At 46.6% G+C, this 18870-nt stretch overlaps 2 protein-coding genes across 3 annotated transcripts; both read right to left on the bottom strand.

The window, feature by feature from the left end:
* Positions 1 to 463: 463 nt before the first annotated feature.
* On the bottom strand, positions 464 to 7501 carry SERPINF1 (serpin family F member 1). The gene is made up of 8 exons (XM_061363430.1): positions 7346 to 7501; positions 4834 to 4919; positions 4221 to 4413; positions 3985 to 4140; positions 2992 to 3195; positions 2073 to 2215; positions 1259 to 1469; positions 464 to 873 (listed from the first exon to the last, which is right to left on the bottom strand). Exons 2-8 carry the CDS (start codon positions 4909 to 4911, stop codon positions 614 to 616), a joined length of 1245 nt encoding a protein of 414 aa, XP_061219414.1. The 5' UTR covers positions 4912 to 4919; positions 7346 to 7501; the 3' UTR covers positions 464 to 613.
* Positions 7502 to 10822: 3321 nt separating this feature from the next.
* SERPINF2 (serpin family F member 2) lies at positions 10823 to 18530 on the bottom strand. Of its 2 annotated transcripts, none has more exons than XM_061363422.1 (9): positions 18374 to 18530; positions 17243 to 17306; positions 16539 to 16601; positions 15155 to 15566; positions 14727 to 14870; positions 14354 to 14557; positions 13419 to 13561; positions 12601 to 12805; positions 10823 to 11888 (listed from the first exon to the last, which is right to left on the bottom strand). In XM_061363422.1, exons 2-9 carry the CDS (start codon positions 17300 to 17302, stop codon positions 11563 to 11565), a joined length of 1557 nt encoding a protein of 518 aa, XP_061219406.1. In that variant the 5' UTR covers positions 17303 to 17306; positions 18374 to 18530; the 3' UTR covers positions 10823 to 11562. The 2 variants fall into 2 exon arrangements, with proteins under 2 accessions (XP_061219406.1, XP_061219407.1); XM_061363423.1 differs by lacking the exon at positions 18374 to 18530 and adding an exon at positions 17753 to 17831.
* Positions 18531 to 18870: the final 340 nt, after the last annotated feature.

Here is an 18870-nt window from a genome sequence, read left to right as displayed (position 1 = left end):
GGGTCTGTGTGTGGTATGGTGGGAATAGATGCTCTTGCATAATTCCTGCCTTTGAAGCAAGCATTTGAGATGCTTGTGTATGCCTGTGTTTCTAAAGATGGGAGTCTCCCATGTGTTGTACCCTGATGCTTATGAACCTGCAGACATCCAGAGAACACTGCCTTTATTTCTAATGCTGTGAAGCACCTTGCTTCTTGCCAGCACGAAATGTAAATGATGGGAATGGATGAGGCAGCAGGATGGGAACTGCAAACTTACAGGCTATAGGAGGGGGCACTGCAGAACTTGAAGGGCTGAGGGATTCAGTATAAACACCTGGCATCAGGTTGGAAGACAGGAAAATGCAGTATACACCAGATGGTGTAGCACACAGAACTGAATTGTGGCTCATCTAGGGAAAATAAGAGTGTGAAGGCATATGACATCGGCAGGCTATCTTTCAAGGGAGAATAGTGAAGCTTACTGAGATTAATAGCAAAAGCTCTTTTTATTGCAGCATGAAGGCATAAGATTTGCAAGTTGTGTCTTTGTGCAGCAGAGCAGGGAGCCAGTATGCCTCCCAGTACCACCCTTTCCATTTGGGCCCTACCATTGCAGATTATTGTGAAGGGATCTAAACACCCCTGGGATCCAGGATCTTGCCGATGAAGAGGAGGGTTCCAGTGGGATCATCTCTCAGTACAAGAAGGAAGGGTCTGTCCACGTGATATTCTATGGGGAAGGTCAGACGAGCAGCATTCACCCCAGGATTTGGTGTGGATCCTTCCCCATCTTCACTAAGCTCCAGAACTGCCTTGTGTTGCACATGAGATAGGCTAATAGGCTTGGCAGAAATCTTGGTAAAATCAGGTGATGTGAAAAGTGATTGGAGCCCTGGAGAAGAGAAAGAAAATGCTGTTAGCTGAAAGCATAGATTGCAGAGGGAGAAGCACAGCTGATGCTGTGATCCAGGAGGGCACATAGATGCTCTGGTAGGGAGGTAACAGGAAGAAGCTTTAATCTGTCTCTACTGAGCTTCTCCCTCTCAGTATCAAAAGCATGGTGGAAAGGTGTGATGAAAAGTTGACGAGTTCTGGACCAAAGTGATTTAGTTGCTGGTGAAATCTCTACACAGACAGCAGGACCTAACTAATAACCCACCAGCTTCATATTCTTCTGAGAGCAGGAAGCAACTTGCCCACTGCTTTGAGGCCTGGCAGTCTGTAGAGGGTGTGTGATGTACATACTTGTCTCCGTAGAGGGTGTGTGATGTACATACTTGTCTCCTTTAGCATGTTGCCAAGTGCCTCTTCATAGTTCAGCTTGAGTTTGGGCAAGCTCAGCACAGCATGGACTGTCTTCAGCTCCTTGTCTACATCATGGACAAACTCCGAAGTAAGGCTTTCCTCAATCAGAGTCATATTCTGGGTCACCTTCGTAGGCAGGAAGAACATGGCACTGATTCCCTCTGTCAGTGGGAGCTGGGCAATCTGGAAGGCAAATTATAAATGAGAAAGGGTGATATCAATAATAAACAGTTTTAACCATCCTGTACCAGGCCTGAATCTCAACTGCCTGGTCAGCCTTCCCAGTTAACATTTGGTCTTGTTCCCTGTTTGCTTTATGGGATATGATGCTTCCTGACCCCTCTGGCACCCAGGCTTTCATCCACCCATGCTATTCCATGGCAAGTGTTGTCTCTCCCCTGTTGAGCACTGTAATGAGCTGCAGAATTGCTTTGGGGGTTTCTCATCTGGAACACCTTTGAGCTCATGCTACACTGAAAGATTGGTTGAAAGAGGTAGAGATGGAAAAGTCTGGCTGAGTGTGCCCTGCCTTCTTGCCCAACTTTCGGTCAAGCAATACAGAGTAGTAGGACCAGTGTGTTATTTAAGTTCTGGCCTGCTTGTCACACAGCCAATGTAGAAGTGGGATATTCTAAAGGATCAACAGGCAGCCTTTCAAAATAGGGACTGCAGAAGTAGGCTGATGGGAGGAGCAAGGCTGTCTTCTGGAGTAGGTTAACAGGTATGTGTAGCTGAGCCTGTTCCTCAGTAGGTTTAGGAGATCTTGTGCAATATTTGCTCTCTGACCTTGCAGTTGAGTTCGGAATCAAAACCGTATCGCAGTATGGCTTTGGGGTCAGACATCATGGACACCTTCACAGTTCTGCCCTCATCCAGATGGAAGTCCTTCAGGACAGTCTTCTTGGTGTCAAACTTGGTTTTCCAGGTCCCTGGTTTTTAAAAAAGATAAAAATGCAGGAATTTCTGGAATAATAGCATAGGAAACCGAGTTTGTTTCTGTGGCTGAGTAATCTCGTGCTTTATATATACAGTATTTGTGCTTTTAAGAGTGGAGGCATAACTGAATGATGATAGGGATGGAAATAGACTGATTAAAGCTACTGATTTACTGCCACTCTTTGGCTCCTCCTTTTCATCTGAGAATTGACTAAATGGGAAATGAAAAAATCAAGCCAGTGTATGGGTGGAGTAGCTATTGAGTAGTTGATTTCTACTTATGTAATTACAAAACTATTTTAAAGGGTAACAGTTGTGTCAATGCATATAAAGTGCTTCTCTCCCCACCCTTTATTTTGCTCCTTGTCTCTAAGCAGTAATTCTCCAGGACCCTGTCTTACAGCATGTTCTAGAACAGCCTTTGCTATCTCCCTTTCTACAGTGGTAAAAAGGCTCAGTACTCTCTTTAAGCTGTGCCTTCCCTATATGGTAACATTCTGTCTCCTGCTCTGGAGTTTTGTGTGCTTAAGCTTTCTTCTCTGATCTCTTCCTGCAAACAGGTCAAGATTCAGCTTCCCAAGGGCACTGATTCCTCCCTTGAGGACTCTCTCTTTTCAGGTAGCATGCATTTTTTCTTCTTTGCTAAGTGTTCTCACTTTCTTCTTACCCTGTCTCTTTGACAGCCTGTTTGCTCTATTCGAAGTGAGAGCGTTCCTTCATGTCTCTTCTAACACAAACCTTTCTGTAACCAAGTGCACAACATTCTTACCCTTGAAGTAAGCAGCCCCAGCAAGGAGAATGCTGACATCTGTGGGCATGTCCTTCATAAACCGCATAATCCTGCCCTTTGTCTGCTGTCGTACCCAGTTGTTGACTTCTTGGAGGTCTAACTGGTTATTGCCACTTAGTGCCTTCAGACGCATCCTGTAGGACTTCTCCAGCTGGCTGTGAAATCCAGGCTTCACCCTCAGTCCTGGGGAACAAAAACATTGATATTGCAGCTTGCTCCCTTATCACAACGATCTCAAGGCAGCAGATTGCAATCCAAAGCCCAGCAGCAGTTCTCTCATAAAACATCTGAGGCTGTGTGTATACAGAAACCTGCTTTGAAGAAGAATGACTGAAGGCAAATGGAGGAAACTGATCCAAATCCTATAGCCACCCATGCTGGAATATGGCATAACTCTTTTCTGAAAAGTAAAGAGAGGAGATAAGAACAGAAGGCTTGGACACAGCTATTCCTACACGTCAGTCTTTCTTCTTTCTCCAGCTTGCTTTAAGAGTACAGCTTACTCAACCTATTGGATTCTTGGAACCCGCAGGTTCCAAAAGATAGCTCTTAGCTGTCTGAGCAGATGTTTATTTCATGCCAAAAGCAGACATTTCAAGTAGTTCTGCAAGGAATGAAACAAAGGAATATGGCTGAATGCTATCACAAATAGAAAATGGGATTTGTGGTTCCTGGAAGTTAGCAACACCTGCCAGAAACCCTGGAGTGAAGGCAAAATCCTCAGCAAGTTTATTCTAGGTCTTCCTTGTGTTTGCTGCTGTGTCACCAATGTCTTTGTGTGCATAAGGCTTTGTTTATGTGCACACAAACCTTCCAGGCTTTTCTGGAGCAGCGAGAGCATTCCATGCACTGTCTGCATCTTGGCTTAACAGTATATCAGAGCCAAAGCTGTTAGTGTGCTGTCACTCAGTGTGTTCTACCTGCTGCTAGTTATTTAAGTAAGATCTGATAGAGGGGAAGAAGGGCTTTTACTTTTCTCCAAGATGATACGGGAGGCACTTTTCATGCTCTTCTCTGGCCCAGTCACACTGCTCAGTAGCTCCTTGTAAGTGTTGTGCACCTCAGCTTTGTTAAGCAGGTCATAGAAGAGAGCACGAGAAATCACATCTTCTGTTCGTTCTCCAGCCCCTGCCAACAACAAGGACAAACAGTGTGAGGGAAGGTGTGTCAAACCCAACACCACGTGAGGACAAGGGGTAAGAACTCACCAAGTGAGAGACCAGAAAGTGCTGTAGCCAGGCTGAATGGAGACAGCAGGACGTTAGTGGCTGTCCGGCTAGATTGCTGCCGGTACAGGTCATAGCCAAAGTTGGAGACTGCAGCTGCCAGCTTATTTACAGGGCTCTTATAGAATGGATCTTCCTCTTCAACCTCACCAGCTCCATCAGCAGTGGCAGAGTTCTAGCAGGTACAGTGAGCACTCTGGTTAGACTTAGTTTACAAGGGTAGGTACGGTTGTGATAAGTATTTCAAAGGCAAGGCATCTACAGATCCTCTCGTGTGAGCTACAGGAAGACTGGCTTAATCTTACAGATAGAGAGCGTAGGAACTAAAGTGTAGGAACAAAGAGTGTAGTTACTTTAAAGTGTCCTAGTAAAGCTGAAGGCAGCACTCAGATTGGAATCCACTACTTCTGCCTCACAGTCATCCCCTGACGTAAGGCTTTATCTAGATAAAGCAGGAGTTAGTCTCATTATGTTGCTAAATAAAATCCTAGTAACTCGGCAGGGTAGTGCTTAATCCTGCCTTAAGATTCTCTAAAATTGAATTACCTGCTCCAAGCATCTCTCCCTCATTTTCTTCGTGTTGTCTCCCACTCACCTGCGCAGTAGCTGAGTTCTGGGATCTGCTTGGGACAGTTAAGAGACCCAAGAAAAGGAGAACCACTGGAATCTGCATGCCTGAACCTACAGAGTAAGAACACAACAGAAGGAGTTTAAGCAACCAAACAAATACATCCTTAACCACTGCTCTTCACTTGTTTGTGTCAGGAGCTGCAGTGACACATGTTGCTGCTTGTCCTTTTCAACACACCTGATCTTAGCTGGGTTTTCTTCTCTGGTTTGAAGTATTCAGCCCAATGACTTTAAAATTGGGCAAGCAAACATGTCTGGGTGTGCCTGAGCACAACAGCAGATATATGTGGCCCAAACCACGCTGATGCTGGCAGTTACTGAGTGCCAAGGTCCAGAAAAGCACTAGATCATATCTTCTGGGTTTTAGACTTAAAAAAGAAATCAATACTTCATTTATAAAAGGCAAAAAATCTATATTGTTGAATGGAGCAGAAAGCCAAACAGACTGGTTACTGCTCTGCTGTGCAAGTTACCTGCCTCAGGCAGTAGTTTGTCATGTTTCTTGTGTCTGCAAGGCTGTAGAGCCTATATGCATCCTTTGCTGCTTATTTGCAATTTGATCAAGTAAAAGAGCTTTCTTAAATGACAGTAAGGAAAGGGGCTGAGAGTAAAGACCTAACCCTAGGCCAGATCTAGAGAAGAAGTGGAAGACAGAGCTTGGCTTAAATGGAGGTGGGAGAAAAGTACTAAACTCCCCAAAACTGTGCCTTCTGTGGAATCATAGAATGATTCCATGCATCATGGAATCCACTTTTAATCCCTGCAGTATTGGCCTCTGTGGCCCTTCCAGACCAGATCTGTCTGGTCCAAAGGGCAGTGTGTAAGGCAGGGTTTCACTGCGGGTAAAGCGGAGCTACTGCACGAATGTCATGCCCCTGAGAACAGACGCCACCGAGGCTGGTCTGAAGCAATGTTTATAGAGGTTCCCAGAAATGAAAGGAAGAGGGTTGTATTTAGCTGACCCCTGTGATCCAGGCATCCAGTGAAGCAGGAGAAAGAACATGTGTTTCAGATTAACTTCAGCTGTAAAGAAAACACGCCTGCTGGTAGAAACACAACATAAAGCCACGTGGCTGCAACAGCCCTGGTTCTAGACCCAGGCTGTGCAGGCAGAGGTTCTGCTTCAGTGAAAGGCAGTTCACTGCTTCCCTTCCCTGCTAAACCCCTTTTCTTCTGGTGATAGTTCTGCCTTGAAGAAAGAGGTGTCACAGCAGTGGTTTTAAGTTTTCATCTCTGTTTAGACAGGGTAACACAGAAGTGACACCTTCTTTTCCACTTGCACTCGCATCCTGCTGCTATCCAAGCAGCTGAGCTATTCTGGTGCAGAAGATGTGTATCAGAAGGATTTACTATACTGGCACAAACCAGTGTGTTTGGTGATGTGATAGTGCCTATGATGATGTTGGGATTGCTCTTATCATTGCAGACTCTTACAATGAATAGACAAGAGGCTAAAAGAGATGTCAGGAGCCCTGCGTTGAGCCCAAGTTAAACAGACCCTGGCGAGGGCTTTCTGCACCAAGCAGAAGAGGTTTGGCTCAGTTTAGTTTAGAGATGAAGGTTTTCCATGGAGCATAACCTTTTCTCTGCAAACAAAAACCATCATCTCGACACAACCTCTGCTTCCAACTCCCCTGAGCTCCTGAGAGCATGCGAGCGGAGATTGGTTTTGCAGATCTCTATTGTTTTTGCCAGTACTGTCACCAGCTTCATATTTCTCAGGCTTTGCCAAAAAAACAATTTCCATTTTAGAAAGACAAAGCCTTTTTGCGTTTGAATTGGCCTGAACATCTGGATTCTATTTGTACGTCTCTTAGCCCCCAGCCAGAAATGCAGAGAAAAGAATTGGGTTGGAACAGAGGTGGGATGGTTTCAGGCATGATATTCATATCTGGGGCTGCCTTTAAAGAGAAGGAGCAGCAGCATGTGATGTTACAGGCAGGAAGGTACAGGAAGAAAACCTTGAGAAATGAGCTGAGAAGGAACTTCGTGCCTGTGACCTGTCTGCTTCTGAAGGCCTGCAGGTGCAAAGGAAGTCTTTTGCTTTCCATCTATAGCAGTACAAGTCTCACATCATTTATAAGCACTTCTGATTTTAGGGGAGCTAGGAAACATCACCTGTGAGTTCAAAGAGCGTGCTCCACCCCACAGCACTAACTCCTGAAGCATCTTGCAACCACTAGCTCTTAGAGGATTGGACCAGCACCGAAGTTGTCACCATTGCAAAGAAAAAGCATGTTCCCAGCTGCAGCACAGATGCTAGAAGAGCAGAAAACCACCCCGCTTCCCAAGTGCAGCCCCAGAGGCAAGGAGGTACCCTAGGATGCTGGTGGCTCCCAACTCTCTTTGGGTGGGAATCCCACCCATTAACACCTGTAGAAGAATCGTTGCCCCCTGTTTCTGAGGTCCTCTGAGGGCTCCCCATCCTCATCCCCTGCCCTCCACTTCCCCTATGCTAGGACTGAGCTGCCCCTTACCTCGGGCTCCTCCGGTCGCAGGCTCCCAGTGGGTGTGAGTCGGGGACAGTGCGGGTTTGGTGCAGCCACATCTGCTTTTTGCTGCTTCCCCCAGCCCAGCCTTCGGCAGGCTTCAGGTTACAGCTTCCCGGGGCTCTCTTAAAGTGCTCTGCTCCCATTTTCCACTGCTGCCACCCCTCACACTGAATCGCACTGATTTTTTAGCGCTGCCTTCCAAGTTAGATGTGATAAGGGCAGTCTGGTGGGTAAAGGACAGGTCAGAGACGCGAATGATCCCTGTGTTGTTTGAGCAGGTCTGTTATCCCCATAGTTTTGAGGGGATTTCTTCTTCCTCAGAGGTATGGTTAATGCAGATGTTTAGTAGATTTATGGATTTGTATCTGTGGCTTAAGGGAGAAACTTGTAAAGTGGAAGCAGGATTCTGTTGCTGTTTAAAGCAGTTAAAGGGAAAACAGTCAGAAGTGGTTCTATCCCGTGATAGTTACTGGTTAACAAGAAGCTATTAACATAACTGGCTTAGACTTTTCGGCTGAAAAGAAAGAGGCTAAAAAGCCTTGGTAAAAGAAGATGAATTAACAGACTGTTGTAGGAGCTTACCCAGTGATAAATGATCTGGAGAAGGCAACAGGGCAGAGAGGTTTAGTTTTATTTTGCAATAGGGGAGCACCCATCAGTGCATGTTTAAATCAAGAGAGTCCATTTTTCAGAAGGATTAAATTGTAGAACTCATTGTAACTCGATATTGCTGAAGATGAAATATAGATTCTGGGAGGGGAAAAACCCCAACCAACCCAAATCAAATTAGTGGGTGACAGGTCCATTGAAGGCTAACAATGGTCAGGCTGGGTGACCCCACCAGACAACAGTTGGTTTTCCTTGTCCCTAGTTATTCTTGGCTTTCCCCACACACACAGTCATTTGTTACTGGCTATTGGGAGAGCCAGGATACTGGGATAACTGAATACATAGCTGGTCCAGGGTAGCTGTTTGTCTACTTGGAAATGCTGAAAGTGAATTATAGCCAGTAATGCCAGTGCCCCCAGCCTGGTCCTGCACTGGGACAGCTTTTTGGGCTGCCAGCCTCACCACTAACAGGTAGGGATGAGCTACCCGTACACGCTGGCACTGAGCTCAGCAAAGAGGAAAAGATGGGTTTAGAGAAGCTTTAGCTGCTGGTTTTGCAAGCTGGGAAAGCAAAGCAGGTTGCCTGCCTTGTGATTAGTCAGTGCTTCAAAGGTGACCCCTTCTAACAAGAGAGACAGCTCCTCTTTCAACTGCTTCTCAGCTTGCTCTGAGGAATCATCTCTAGACAGATGTTTGTACTTGTTAGCCTTCCATCGTCAGCCCAAGGAGGGGCTGTGGAGAGATCTTCTAGTGGTTTGCATCTCTTTTTGATACCTTATTTGTGGTATTAAATTGCCCTTTCTAGAAGGACCACTAGAGAAGTTTTTACATCTCGTCTGTATCTTCAAATGAAAGCCCATCTCTTTAAATACAGGTTTGGTTTTAAACCATTTAAATCAGAGTGGCAGTTGTACAGCCTGTTATTATAGACCAAAGCAAGCTTTATTCCTGTAGGTGATGGGTAGCCCTGAAATGCTGCATTATACTCATCTAACAAGATGAGTTTTGTTAAATCAATACATTTTATTGTTGTTCTGGGTTGGAGTCAAGAGAGTAGGCAATATACTGTCTGAACAATGTTCACCTATGGAAATACTGATCATGTTCATATCAATTTGCTTTAGCAAGGGAAAAATACATCTAATATTAAAGATATTGAGACCGATTTGGTATTCTCAGCCAGTGGTGCAGACGAGCTCCAGAGCAGCTGCCCTGTGCTAGTCCTGTCTTTTCAGAGGAGAGCTCAGTCAAAATGAAAGCTTAGCAATGCAAAGTGGAAATTCCTGAGCACAGACATTAATATTACTTTGCATGGTACAAATTGCCTCTTCTGGAGAGTCGCTGGAGTGAAAAAGAGTCTTAAGGTTGATGTAACTGATAATTTGTTGAGCAAAGCACAGTCATGGAGAGCTGCTGTGCTGTCAAATAAAATGAAATTGATAGTTTGACAAGAACAGCTCGAAGGAGGAGGGATGGAAGGAAGACAGGAAATAGGAAATTGGAAGCAAGATGTTCAGGAAACTGAGAGTGAGGGGGAAAAGCTTTATAGAGGAAGGGGAACTGGAGGGCAGAGCCTTGAAAAGGAAGACTTTTTGCAGTGCAACAAAGTGGAGTTCAGGGAGGTGAATGCTGAGGTTGCAACAATACTTACCTAAGGCATGGGATGGCATTTCTGAATGTTAGGAATGAAACTGTATAAATAAATAAGCTAAAATGTTCCCTGTGGCCTAAAGCTATGCCCTCAGTAGGGTTGAATTCTTGTGGGTTTACTTGTTAGAATTACGTGGCCCTGTAATTACACCCTCTTTTTGAAGGCTATGTGTCATTGCATGGGTTAGAGGGGTAGATATTATCTTTAGCTGTTCTTCCCCTTTTAGACTGCAAGAAATGTGTAATTGCAGGTTAGAGCCAGGGCTTTTTATTCCCCAAAGTCTCCTGCATCCCCGAAATTCATGGTTAGTGAGTCAGTCCTTCTCTTATTCCAGCAGATGGTGCAGACTATTCAGGGACAGAGGCTCCCAGAAGCATTCTGCTCCTTCCTTTGAGGGAAGGCAGACTTCCCGAGTGAGGAAAAACACTGCCAGGAGGATGGCCCTTGTGCTCTGTGACTGCTGTGTCTCAGAACCAGAGCACCATCCCTTCTACCCAGAAGCTGAGAGAGTTTGGAAGCAGAATCTACTATGGATAGCAGTTGTTTTGCACAGAAATAGCAGCATGGCAGGCTATGGTGAGTTAGATTCATATTCTTAAGTGCTAGGATGGGTTGGTTGGATAGAGGGTTCCCAAGATTCTTCCATGGGAGCTTATTTCTGCTTCCTCAGAACAAGGACCCAGGGAGCTGTGCCCAGAAACAGGGCAAAATCAGTGACATTCAGCTACAGGCATCAAAGTCTGCTCCTCCTTCCTCTGGAAGCCATCCATAGCATCATGTTGTATTCCATTAGAAGAACAAACTACAGATAGTAGATGTCAGATCAGCAGCTTTGAACCTCCTAATAGATACCAGCAATGGTCAGGTTTTGCCCAAGAGAAAGGTTAAGGACTGTCACATCCCTGCTTATCACTGCATTGCTGCTCACAGACAGAATACTGTCCTGCTCCCGTGCCACTGAGCTCATTCCTAATGCAAGGAATTCTGCCCATTTCACAAAGCCATCTCTGACAGTGAGTGTTCCCTGCACACCCTGCAGGTGAGATGCCTAAAGCTTCTTGGTCTCAATCCTTGGACAGTCTTTATGGATGAGCCATTTCACCTTACAGACCCTGTTTGCCTCCCAGTCTTTGCAGTTATCCAAGTTGCGTGCCTTTTTCCTTTCTCTGTTGGGTCTTTCAATGTAACACCTTAAGCAAATATATTCTGCTTTACTCTTTATTATTCTGCCAACATAAAAATTACTAAAAAACACTATAAAATATGTCTTTCAGAATCTAGCATTACCCAAGACCCTAGAGTTTCCCAGGAAAAGGGCTGCTGATAAGGATCCAAAGGGGTTTCCCCCCTGCAGGCCCTCCCCCATCAGATCCCAATAGCCAAGGAGTAGGAGAAGGGAATCTTTGAGAAGAGCTTGTGCCTGGAAATGGCTGTGACACATCCTAGAGGAGACAACTGGTTCCTAGTTCAGGGGATCTAGAGGTCGCTTCTAGGTGGGTACAGATGGTTTTCAGAGGAACACTTGGAAGTAGACATGTTCCCAGGAACTGCGGAAGGAAGAGCCATATTAATATCTCTGGCTGTTGTCCAGGCTGCCAGATGCTAATGATGATTCCAGGCTACAGGGGACTCTAGTAAGAGCTTAATAAAGACTCTAAATAAGAGTCTGGGGACAAGGAAGTCTCCCTTTGAGGACTGAGAGCCCTGGAAGGGAAATCCAGGCAGAACAAGCTTTTCAAGCTTCAACAGAGAGGAACCCCAGCCTGGAGAAACTCATCAAGGCTGGAATGGGCTATCCCAGGACTGGTCTTTAGGGATCTGTAAAGGAAAACAGCAAGGGATTGCCTCCTGAGGCCTCAGAAGGAGGTCTCCAAGGACAGAAGGCCTCTCTTAGCTGGTCAAAGGGTCAGGTAGCAGTCCCAGAACGCTTAAGGCTCTGCTCCTATTTGGGCATGGGGTACTCATTGGCATCCTTTGCTTCATATGAGTCCTGTGGCTCTTTGAGCTGGGGAGCAGCATTGGGGTTTGGGTTCTGCACACTGCCTATGAAGAGCGGGATGCCTGTTTCATCTTCAAAGATAATGAAGACAAAGGGACGGTCGAGGCTGAAGGCAGAGACTGAGCGTGACATAGCAACACTGGTGGCAGCAGATGCTTCCACACCATCTTCTTTAAGCTCCAGGGTAGACTGATGCTGTACACTGGATACAAAGAGAGGCTTCTCTGTGATCTTCTGGAGGTTTGGGCTTGTGAACAGCTCCTGAAGGCCTACAGAGAAATGAGAACCAAGTTAACCTTAGTAAACCCAGTCCAAATGAGGCAATTCCCTCATCTGTGTTGTCCACCATGGACTGGGGAACTGGCAGGCAACAACAAGAGCTGCAAGCCAGCCAGTCCCTCTCTATATGAAGAGCTGAGGGTGCCAAAACCAGAACGGTAGTGTAAGAACTTAAAGTCATCCTTTAAAAGCAGCAGCAAGGCTGAAGGCTCTTTCTTGCTTGGCTGGGAACACTTTTAGAGGTATTATTTTTTAAGCAATTCTGCAAAACAAAGTGAATTCTTGATTAATTCTCATTTGGAAATGCAGGTCATGGTGTTCCATTGCAGTAAGTGTGATCTGCATTCTCTCTGGTGGCAATTTCCATGTCCTGGACACTGTGTTAAGTGACAAAGAGATAAAGGTTGGCATGCAGGAGGATGCTGGTCTTGGCTACAAACAGGGGAATAGGAAGAACTCGTAAAGATTGGGAGGAACTGTGAATGCTGCTTCCTCTATAGTATCATCTTGTTGGAGCCAAACATTTGGTGCTAGGCAAGCAAAGAGTAAGGAGGAGGAGAGGAATAAGAGATGGAAGAGTTTGGATGTTATCTGGAGCAAGCTGTGAGGCACAGCTTTAGAAACAAGGATGGGAAGGTTTGGTGTCAGCGAACAGATGCCATATAGATCGATCAGCTTCACTTATTCCATGCAAATCCTTACCCATTTGACTGAGAACCCTGTTGAGTTCCAGGTGGTGATCCAATTTTATTTTGGGGATCTTCACTGCAGTGGGTACCTCTGTGGGGAAAAGCCTACATAGTTGTCCATAAGGGAATTTCTCCAGCACATGAGAGGTATTCCAAGTATACTGGTTTGGTACAATGACCACAAAACTCATGTTACTCTTAAAGGGAAACTTGGCCACCTGGAAATAAAACCAACCAGAATCAGGGAAGAGAAAAGCAAGTCCAGAAAGTGATGCTTTTAATACAGCCTTTTTCCAACTGGTCTACAGAGCCAGTCTAGCTATGGGATCAGAGCCTGTTGGGAAGGAGGAATCTGGACAAAGTTTGTTGGAATAACAGCATTAGGCTTTAGTATTTAGCCACTGATTGGTAGAGATTGAACACAATGTAGATTGGAAGCCCACATGCACAAATGCTGTACCCACTCTGGCAGTAGCTGTGTTCTGAAGGGCTCCAACAGAACACTGTCTGAGGGCATTCCTTCCCATGTATCCCATATTTCCTCATTTATCTTTAATTTTTTAAACTCCATTAATTCCCACTTACTGGGAATATCTATCTATTTATCTATCTATCTGTCTATCTATCTATCTATCTATCTATTTATCTTTTTCCTATAGACTGAGAGTGAAGGTTCAACATTCTTGCTAGGGCAAAGGATGCTTATTAAGTTTTTGTGTAATATGCCTGTTAAGAGACATTTGGGGGTTTGGGAGACAATATTTGCAGTCAGTAAGATATCATAGGAAGAGGTAATTCCAATCCAAACTCGTGCTCCTAATGGAGCTCTACCTGAAGGTCGTGGGACTCCAGTGTAAACCAGCTCAGGGAGTACTTCTGGGCTTTCATCATCTCAACTGGGACCACAAACTCGTTGTCAAGGTGGAATACATCTGGGCCAGTGAAGCTGGGATCAAACTTATTCCTCCAGAACCCTACAAAAATAGAAGTTTAGTAATCAACAGTTAAATTTGGGTAGGAAAACAGAAACTGCCCCCTGACACCCCTCCTATCATAACTTCTTCAACAAGGCAGATTAGTGACCAGGAAAGTAGAAATACAGTGAAGAGGGCTGTGAAATACAGTACCAGGGCTGGAAAAGCCCTAACAGCAGGAAGCTCTTATCTTCCAGAGAGGGACTGTGGACTAACACAAAGAACAGGGATTGATCCTCATGCTCCAGCGTGGGAGATTACTGAAGGCTGTGAAGATAAAGTAAAGGATGTTTGTGCTTTGACAAATGGAGAGCCTTTGTGCTGTGCAGGGTGAAACAGTGTTCCAAGACCAAGCTAAAAGCTTCACAGCTTTACACTGGAAGCAAGTGCTTGGCCTGTGTTTCAATGCAGAAGCCTCAGGGAATTAAAAGAGGAAGATGTGCCTGACCACTGCACTGCCTGTGAGCTCTGTGGTTGCTGTGTAGTGAGTTGTGTTTGATGTGACTGAGATGAGCAGGGATGTGCTGCTGTCTGGGATCCTGAATAAGGAGGCAAAAACACAGGTTTCACCTCCTGCATCCTGCCTCTGCTGTCAGGTAGCATTTTTAGCACATGTGAAGCAGTTGGGAATCATTGCTGTAAAGAAATCCAAGCAAGAGGAACAGCAGATGTATAAGAACAGAACAAGCAGATTGCCTAGCAGGAAGCAATGAAAGGAGATGCCGTTCAGCTACAGTGCTTGCAGGAAACTGGCACATTTCTAACTACTGCTCTTGAAAAGTAAGGCCTCACCGTGGAAATGGATGGCATTGAGCAAGAGCATCACTATGTTTTCAGGGAGCTGCTGTAGGAAGGTGGGTATTTGCCCATGAGTTGCTTCCTTTACCCACTTATTTATGGCTGTGAGGTCATCTTCATTGATCCCAGAAAGAGTCATGGGCTTTGCTCCATAGAATTTCTCTGAATCCTCCAGGAACTTCTCTTTCACCTCAAATCCTGGTGGAAGGGAAGAATTCCACATAAAGTTACCAGCCAGTGGCTCAGCCAGTGGTGTGACACTTCCCAGGATGGATTGCTTAGGGATGATTCCCCGTATGCCAACGTGCTTCCATCACTCTGTGTCAAGCAGAGGTTCATCCCATGCCAGTAGGATCCCTCCTCTCACCTTTCTGCAGGTACAGACGGGATGCAAGGCTGAGGGTGGATTCCATGAGCCTCCTCTGAAGGGTGCCCAACATGTGGTGGACACAGGGCACCGACTGCAGATGCATCACCTCCAGCAAGTGCTTCTCTGTCTGATTTGCTGCTCCTAAAAAGCAAAGTCACATTCCTGTTAGGTCATGCCCATGTAGTGGAAAACAGGGATCTAGCTTCCCACTGCTAGAAACAGCCTGGGCCTTACAAAAGAGGATGGAGAAACCTAAGCATAGGAGCCTCAGCAGGGCCACAAAGGGCAGCTTTAATTGTAATTGGGCCTAATTGAATCCACAGGAGTAAGATGAAGTGGAAGGTGTTGTATTTAATCTTGGCATTTGACACACTGGTTCCTAGGAGGGGGTACAGGAAACGGTGCTTTTATAACTAACAAGTTACCCAGTGCCAAGTGAGACAAGGCGAGGGCGATGCTGAGGGGTGACAGGATCACATTGGTCCTGTTGGACTCCAGCTGGACTTCTCTCAAGAGATCGATGCTGAATCTCATCAAGCCATCTGCTAGCCTCTGGCTCTTCTTCCAAGTCATCTCACAGCTTTTATCTTCACTCTCTCCTTCTTCTGAAGAAGAGGCAGTCTCCCCAGATGGTTGCTGTTCGTAACAGCCCACAGCCCCAGCTATGGCTTCATCTGTGTTCCAGTCATTCTTCATGTCTGGTGAGTTGGTGGTGAAGGGTAACATGGATCCATCAGTCTCCTGGAAGGTGTCAGAGGTGAAGTCTGCCTGGTCTGTATTCAGCTCACCCCCTGCTCCCAGCAGAGCAGACTGTTCAACTCCAGCTTGTTTCACATCCTAGGGAGAAACAAGGAGGATAGGGCTGGGAAAGCAGGAGCAGGGCAATACCATCCCTCATGGGCTTCACTGCACACCTAAATGGGTTCAGAAAACTCCAGCTCCTCTGCTCTGGTGGTGTATTCACTTCAGTTTGCCTTTTAACCTGGAGGTTAAAAGCACCTCAATGAGTCTGGGACACAGAAGGGTTTGTATCCAGTGAGAATGGACCAAGTGAGGGTCTTGCAGTGGTTCTCTGCTTGCTCCCAGGTAACTGAGCCCAGAGGGCATGGTTTGAGGGCAAGAACCATGACCTGCTCAGCACATGTCCTTTGCCATCATCTTTCATAGATCCATCATCCTCAACCTTGATTTCACCTCCTCCTCTCACACATTTTAGCACTCGTGCATCGGTCAGTACCTTTAATGCTGTCACAGCCTGGATCCATTCTGGCTCAAATCCTCCTCCAGGCATCTGCCTTCTCTGTTCTGTTCCACCCCATCCCTCTTCTCTCCAAACTTCCTCATTTTACATCTTTCTAAGCTGTAGCCTACAGCACTGCCACCACTGTCCTCACATTTGCATGGTCTGAAACACGTTTTTTCCCCTCAGATCTCTCTGTTCCCACACACATCCGATAACATTCCTCTGCTGCACTGTCAGAGCCAGGCTGGATGGGTAGCACCAGCTCCAGATCTTTCTCCCTGTCACCCTCATAGCTAGTTGTTTTCCTCATCTGCCCTTATCAATCAGAACTTAACCAACCCACTCGCCAGTCCCTGTACATTCCAGCTACTGATTACTCCATATGCTTCCAGCATAAAGGAGCACAGCACTGGCAGCAGCAGGGAGGGAAGCCTGCAGATAGATGGACTTTCTCATTGCACTGGCACTGTTAGATTGCACTGCCTGGGCCCGTCCTATCTCAGGGAAACCATTGCAAACAGCACAGTGGAACTTCAGTCCCCTTGCTGGAACCGGTCGTTGCTTACCTTCAGGTCCCCATCCTTGTCTAAGAAGAGACGCTTTTGCTCAATGGCTTGTACTGAAGGAAACTGTAGGGGAAGGGAAAATACACAACAAAGAAACAAAGTCATGTGCTAGAATTCCTCAAGACTCCCATTCCTAACACATTCCCATGGGGCCAGGTCAGAGGCTGGTACCAGTGTGGCTGCAGCTTCAGGCTGCAGATCCCCATGCAGTGGGATCCACTGTGCAGAAGTGGAAGTGAATAGGAGCAGGGAAAGGCTGCAAATAGTGGATTTGTTTGGAAAGAGACCAGGCCAGAAGGGAACAAAATCCTGTATCCCTTAGAGAGTGAGCAGTGCAGTTTTGCAATCTCAGATCTGACAGGGATCCAGATTGAAAATGGGGCTGAAAAGAAAGCTGCTATTAAACAGCCTCCTGTTAACTCCTGAAGGTCATGGACACTAAATACAGTCGAAGCCAAGTTTCCAGAGAGCTTGTACTGAAATCCACTTCAATAATGAGAACACCCACACCTATTTTAGCTGGGAAAAAGATCAGAAACCTTCCTGCTCTAGGGCACGGGCTAACCCCATAGCAGAGAAGCAGCATCCTCCATCAATGTGCTTCCAGAAGCATCAGTTGGTGTTTTCCCCATGGGCTGGTGCAGAAGACCCACTTGGCTCCCCTTGCCCTTTGCTGCCCAGAGCCCCCCAGCATCACAACTTACCCTTAGGTGACTGTGCAGAGCAGAGAGGCAGAGCAGCCACGGACCCCAGAGGAGCACCATGTTTCTGGAACAGAAGGACCAGCTGAGAGAGGAGCTCTTTCCAGCTGCCTGGCAGCAGCAAGCTGAGCCTATCCAGGTCTACAGGGAGAAAACGATCAACCTGGCCAAACAGGTTGGCTCAGGAGCCTGCAGAAAGCAACAGGGAGATGAACAATGCTGCAAAGAAACAACACAGGGCTCCTGGGTCCAGCGCCAAGGCAGGGAAATCGGAGAGGAACAGGGACCTGCTCCGCAGCAGAGGTGTAACCACAGCCAGGCTCCTCCATGACACTCTCCTGCTTGGATCCTGCATTTCTAACCCCATTGCTCTCACTCCTCTGGATTGCAAATGGTGTTTCCCTAATCAGTCCTGCACACACTGTGCCTTTGGAAGAGGATGAGAGCCTCTGCTCCTTTCCTATGCAAACCATGGGCACAGCATCCTTGGCCTTTGGGAGAAGGGTTACTAACCTGCTTCAGTGGGGCTGTGGGCACTCAGCAAGTGCTCTCTGGGAGGGACTTTGCACATAGAGATTGCAATAGCAGAGCAGTTTCTGAGCAATATGTCCTGGAATAGAGGGTCCTCCCCTTCCCAGCACTCGCCTTCCCCCTTGGCTGGCAAATCACAGCCTCTCCTACCCCTGTGCTTCGGTTCCAGTATGGGATACTGAGAGCAGGGCTTCCAGGGCTGTGGATAAACGCCACCCATTCCCTAGCCACTGCTTCATCCAGGCACTTCTCCCTTTCCAACATAAATAACACATCTTCTTCTTGACATAAAGACTCCATCCCAAAGAGCAGCTCTCAACACAGCTGCCAGACACTTTATTCCTAGGGCTGCTTCCCCTTTTCTGAGCTTTCACCCAAAACTACTGCACTGTGACCCCAATTTCCAAGTGGAAGAAGCAAAACTTGAGGCCATTTCATTCCTCATCCCAAATCCTGCAGCTGTATAATAACCCTGAATGCCCCTTTCCTCCCTGGTCCATCCTTTATCACTCTGCCCAGTACACCCCTCTCTCCCAGAGAAACACTATGGCTCATTGGAGAAGCCCCTATTTACTATCAAATCCATGTTCATCTGCCCCTTACCTGAGGTTGTCCAGGTTGGAGCTGGCACTTGCCTTAGCGTGGCTGATGGCTCTGTGTGGGGGAGCTTGTCCAGCTCATCCCTCCTCCCCACCACAGCGACCTTCGGCACCAGCCCCTGTTTGAGGCAAATATTGACCCACAGCATCCGGTTAAACATTGGTTTGGGGGAATAGGAGTGGATTTGTGGTGCCTTTGGAGGTGGGAGGTACTTTGGGCTGCTCAAAACAGTGTTAACACAGTTTACCAGCTCAGCTCCCCACAGCAGAAGTAACACATTAAGTTGGTTGTCTCTAGCAGTGACTCCACTTTCCATATACTCCCTGTGCTGGGAATATACTCTTTTATTCATAACCTATAGTGGAAAGGTAGGGCTTTGTATTTATTGCCACAGGGCGCTCTGGTTTTGGAATTCTCTTTGCAGAACCCCCCAGATATTTACTCTCTGCATCGCAGCTGCTGCTGCTGCACCAGTTTTAGCAGATGGCTGATGCCCAAGG

Source organism: Neopsephotus bourkii, unplaced genomic scaffold, assembly GCF_033783945.1.
Source record: "Neopsephotus bourkii isolate Nb327-2 ecotype Australia unplaced genomic scaffold, CSIRO-AGI_Nbou_v1 NB_1154, whole genome shotgun sequence".
Taxonomy (NCBI): domain Eukaryota; kingdom Metazoa; phylum Chordata; class Aves; order Psittaciformes; family Psittacidae; genus Neopsephotus; species Neopsephotus bourkii.
The sequence above is the reverse complement of the archived record's forward strand: the minus strand, read 5'-3'. Positions and strand labels throughout refer to the sequence as shown.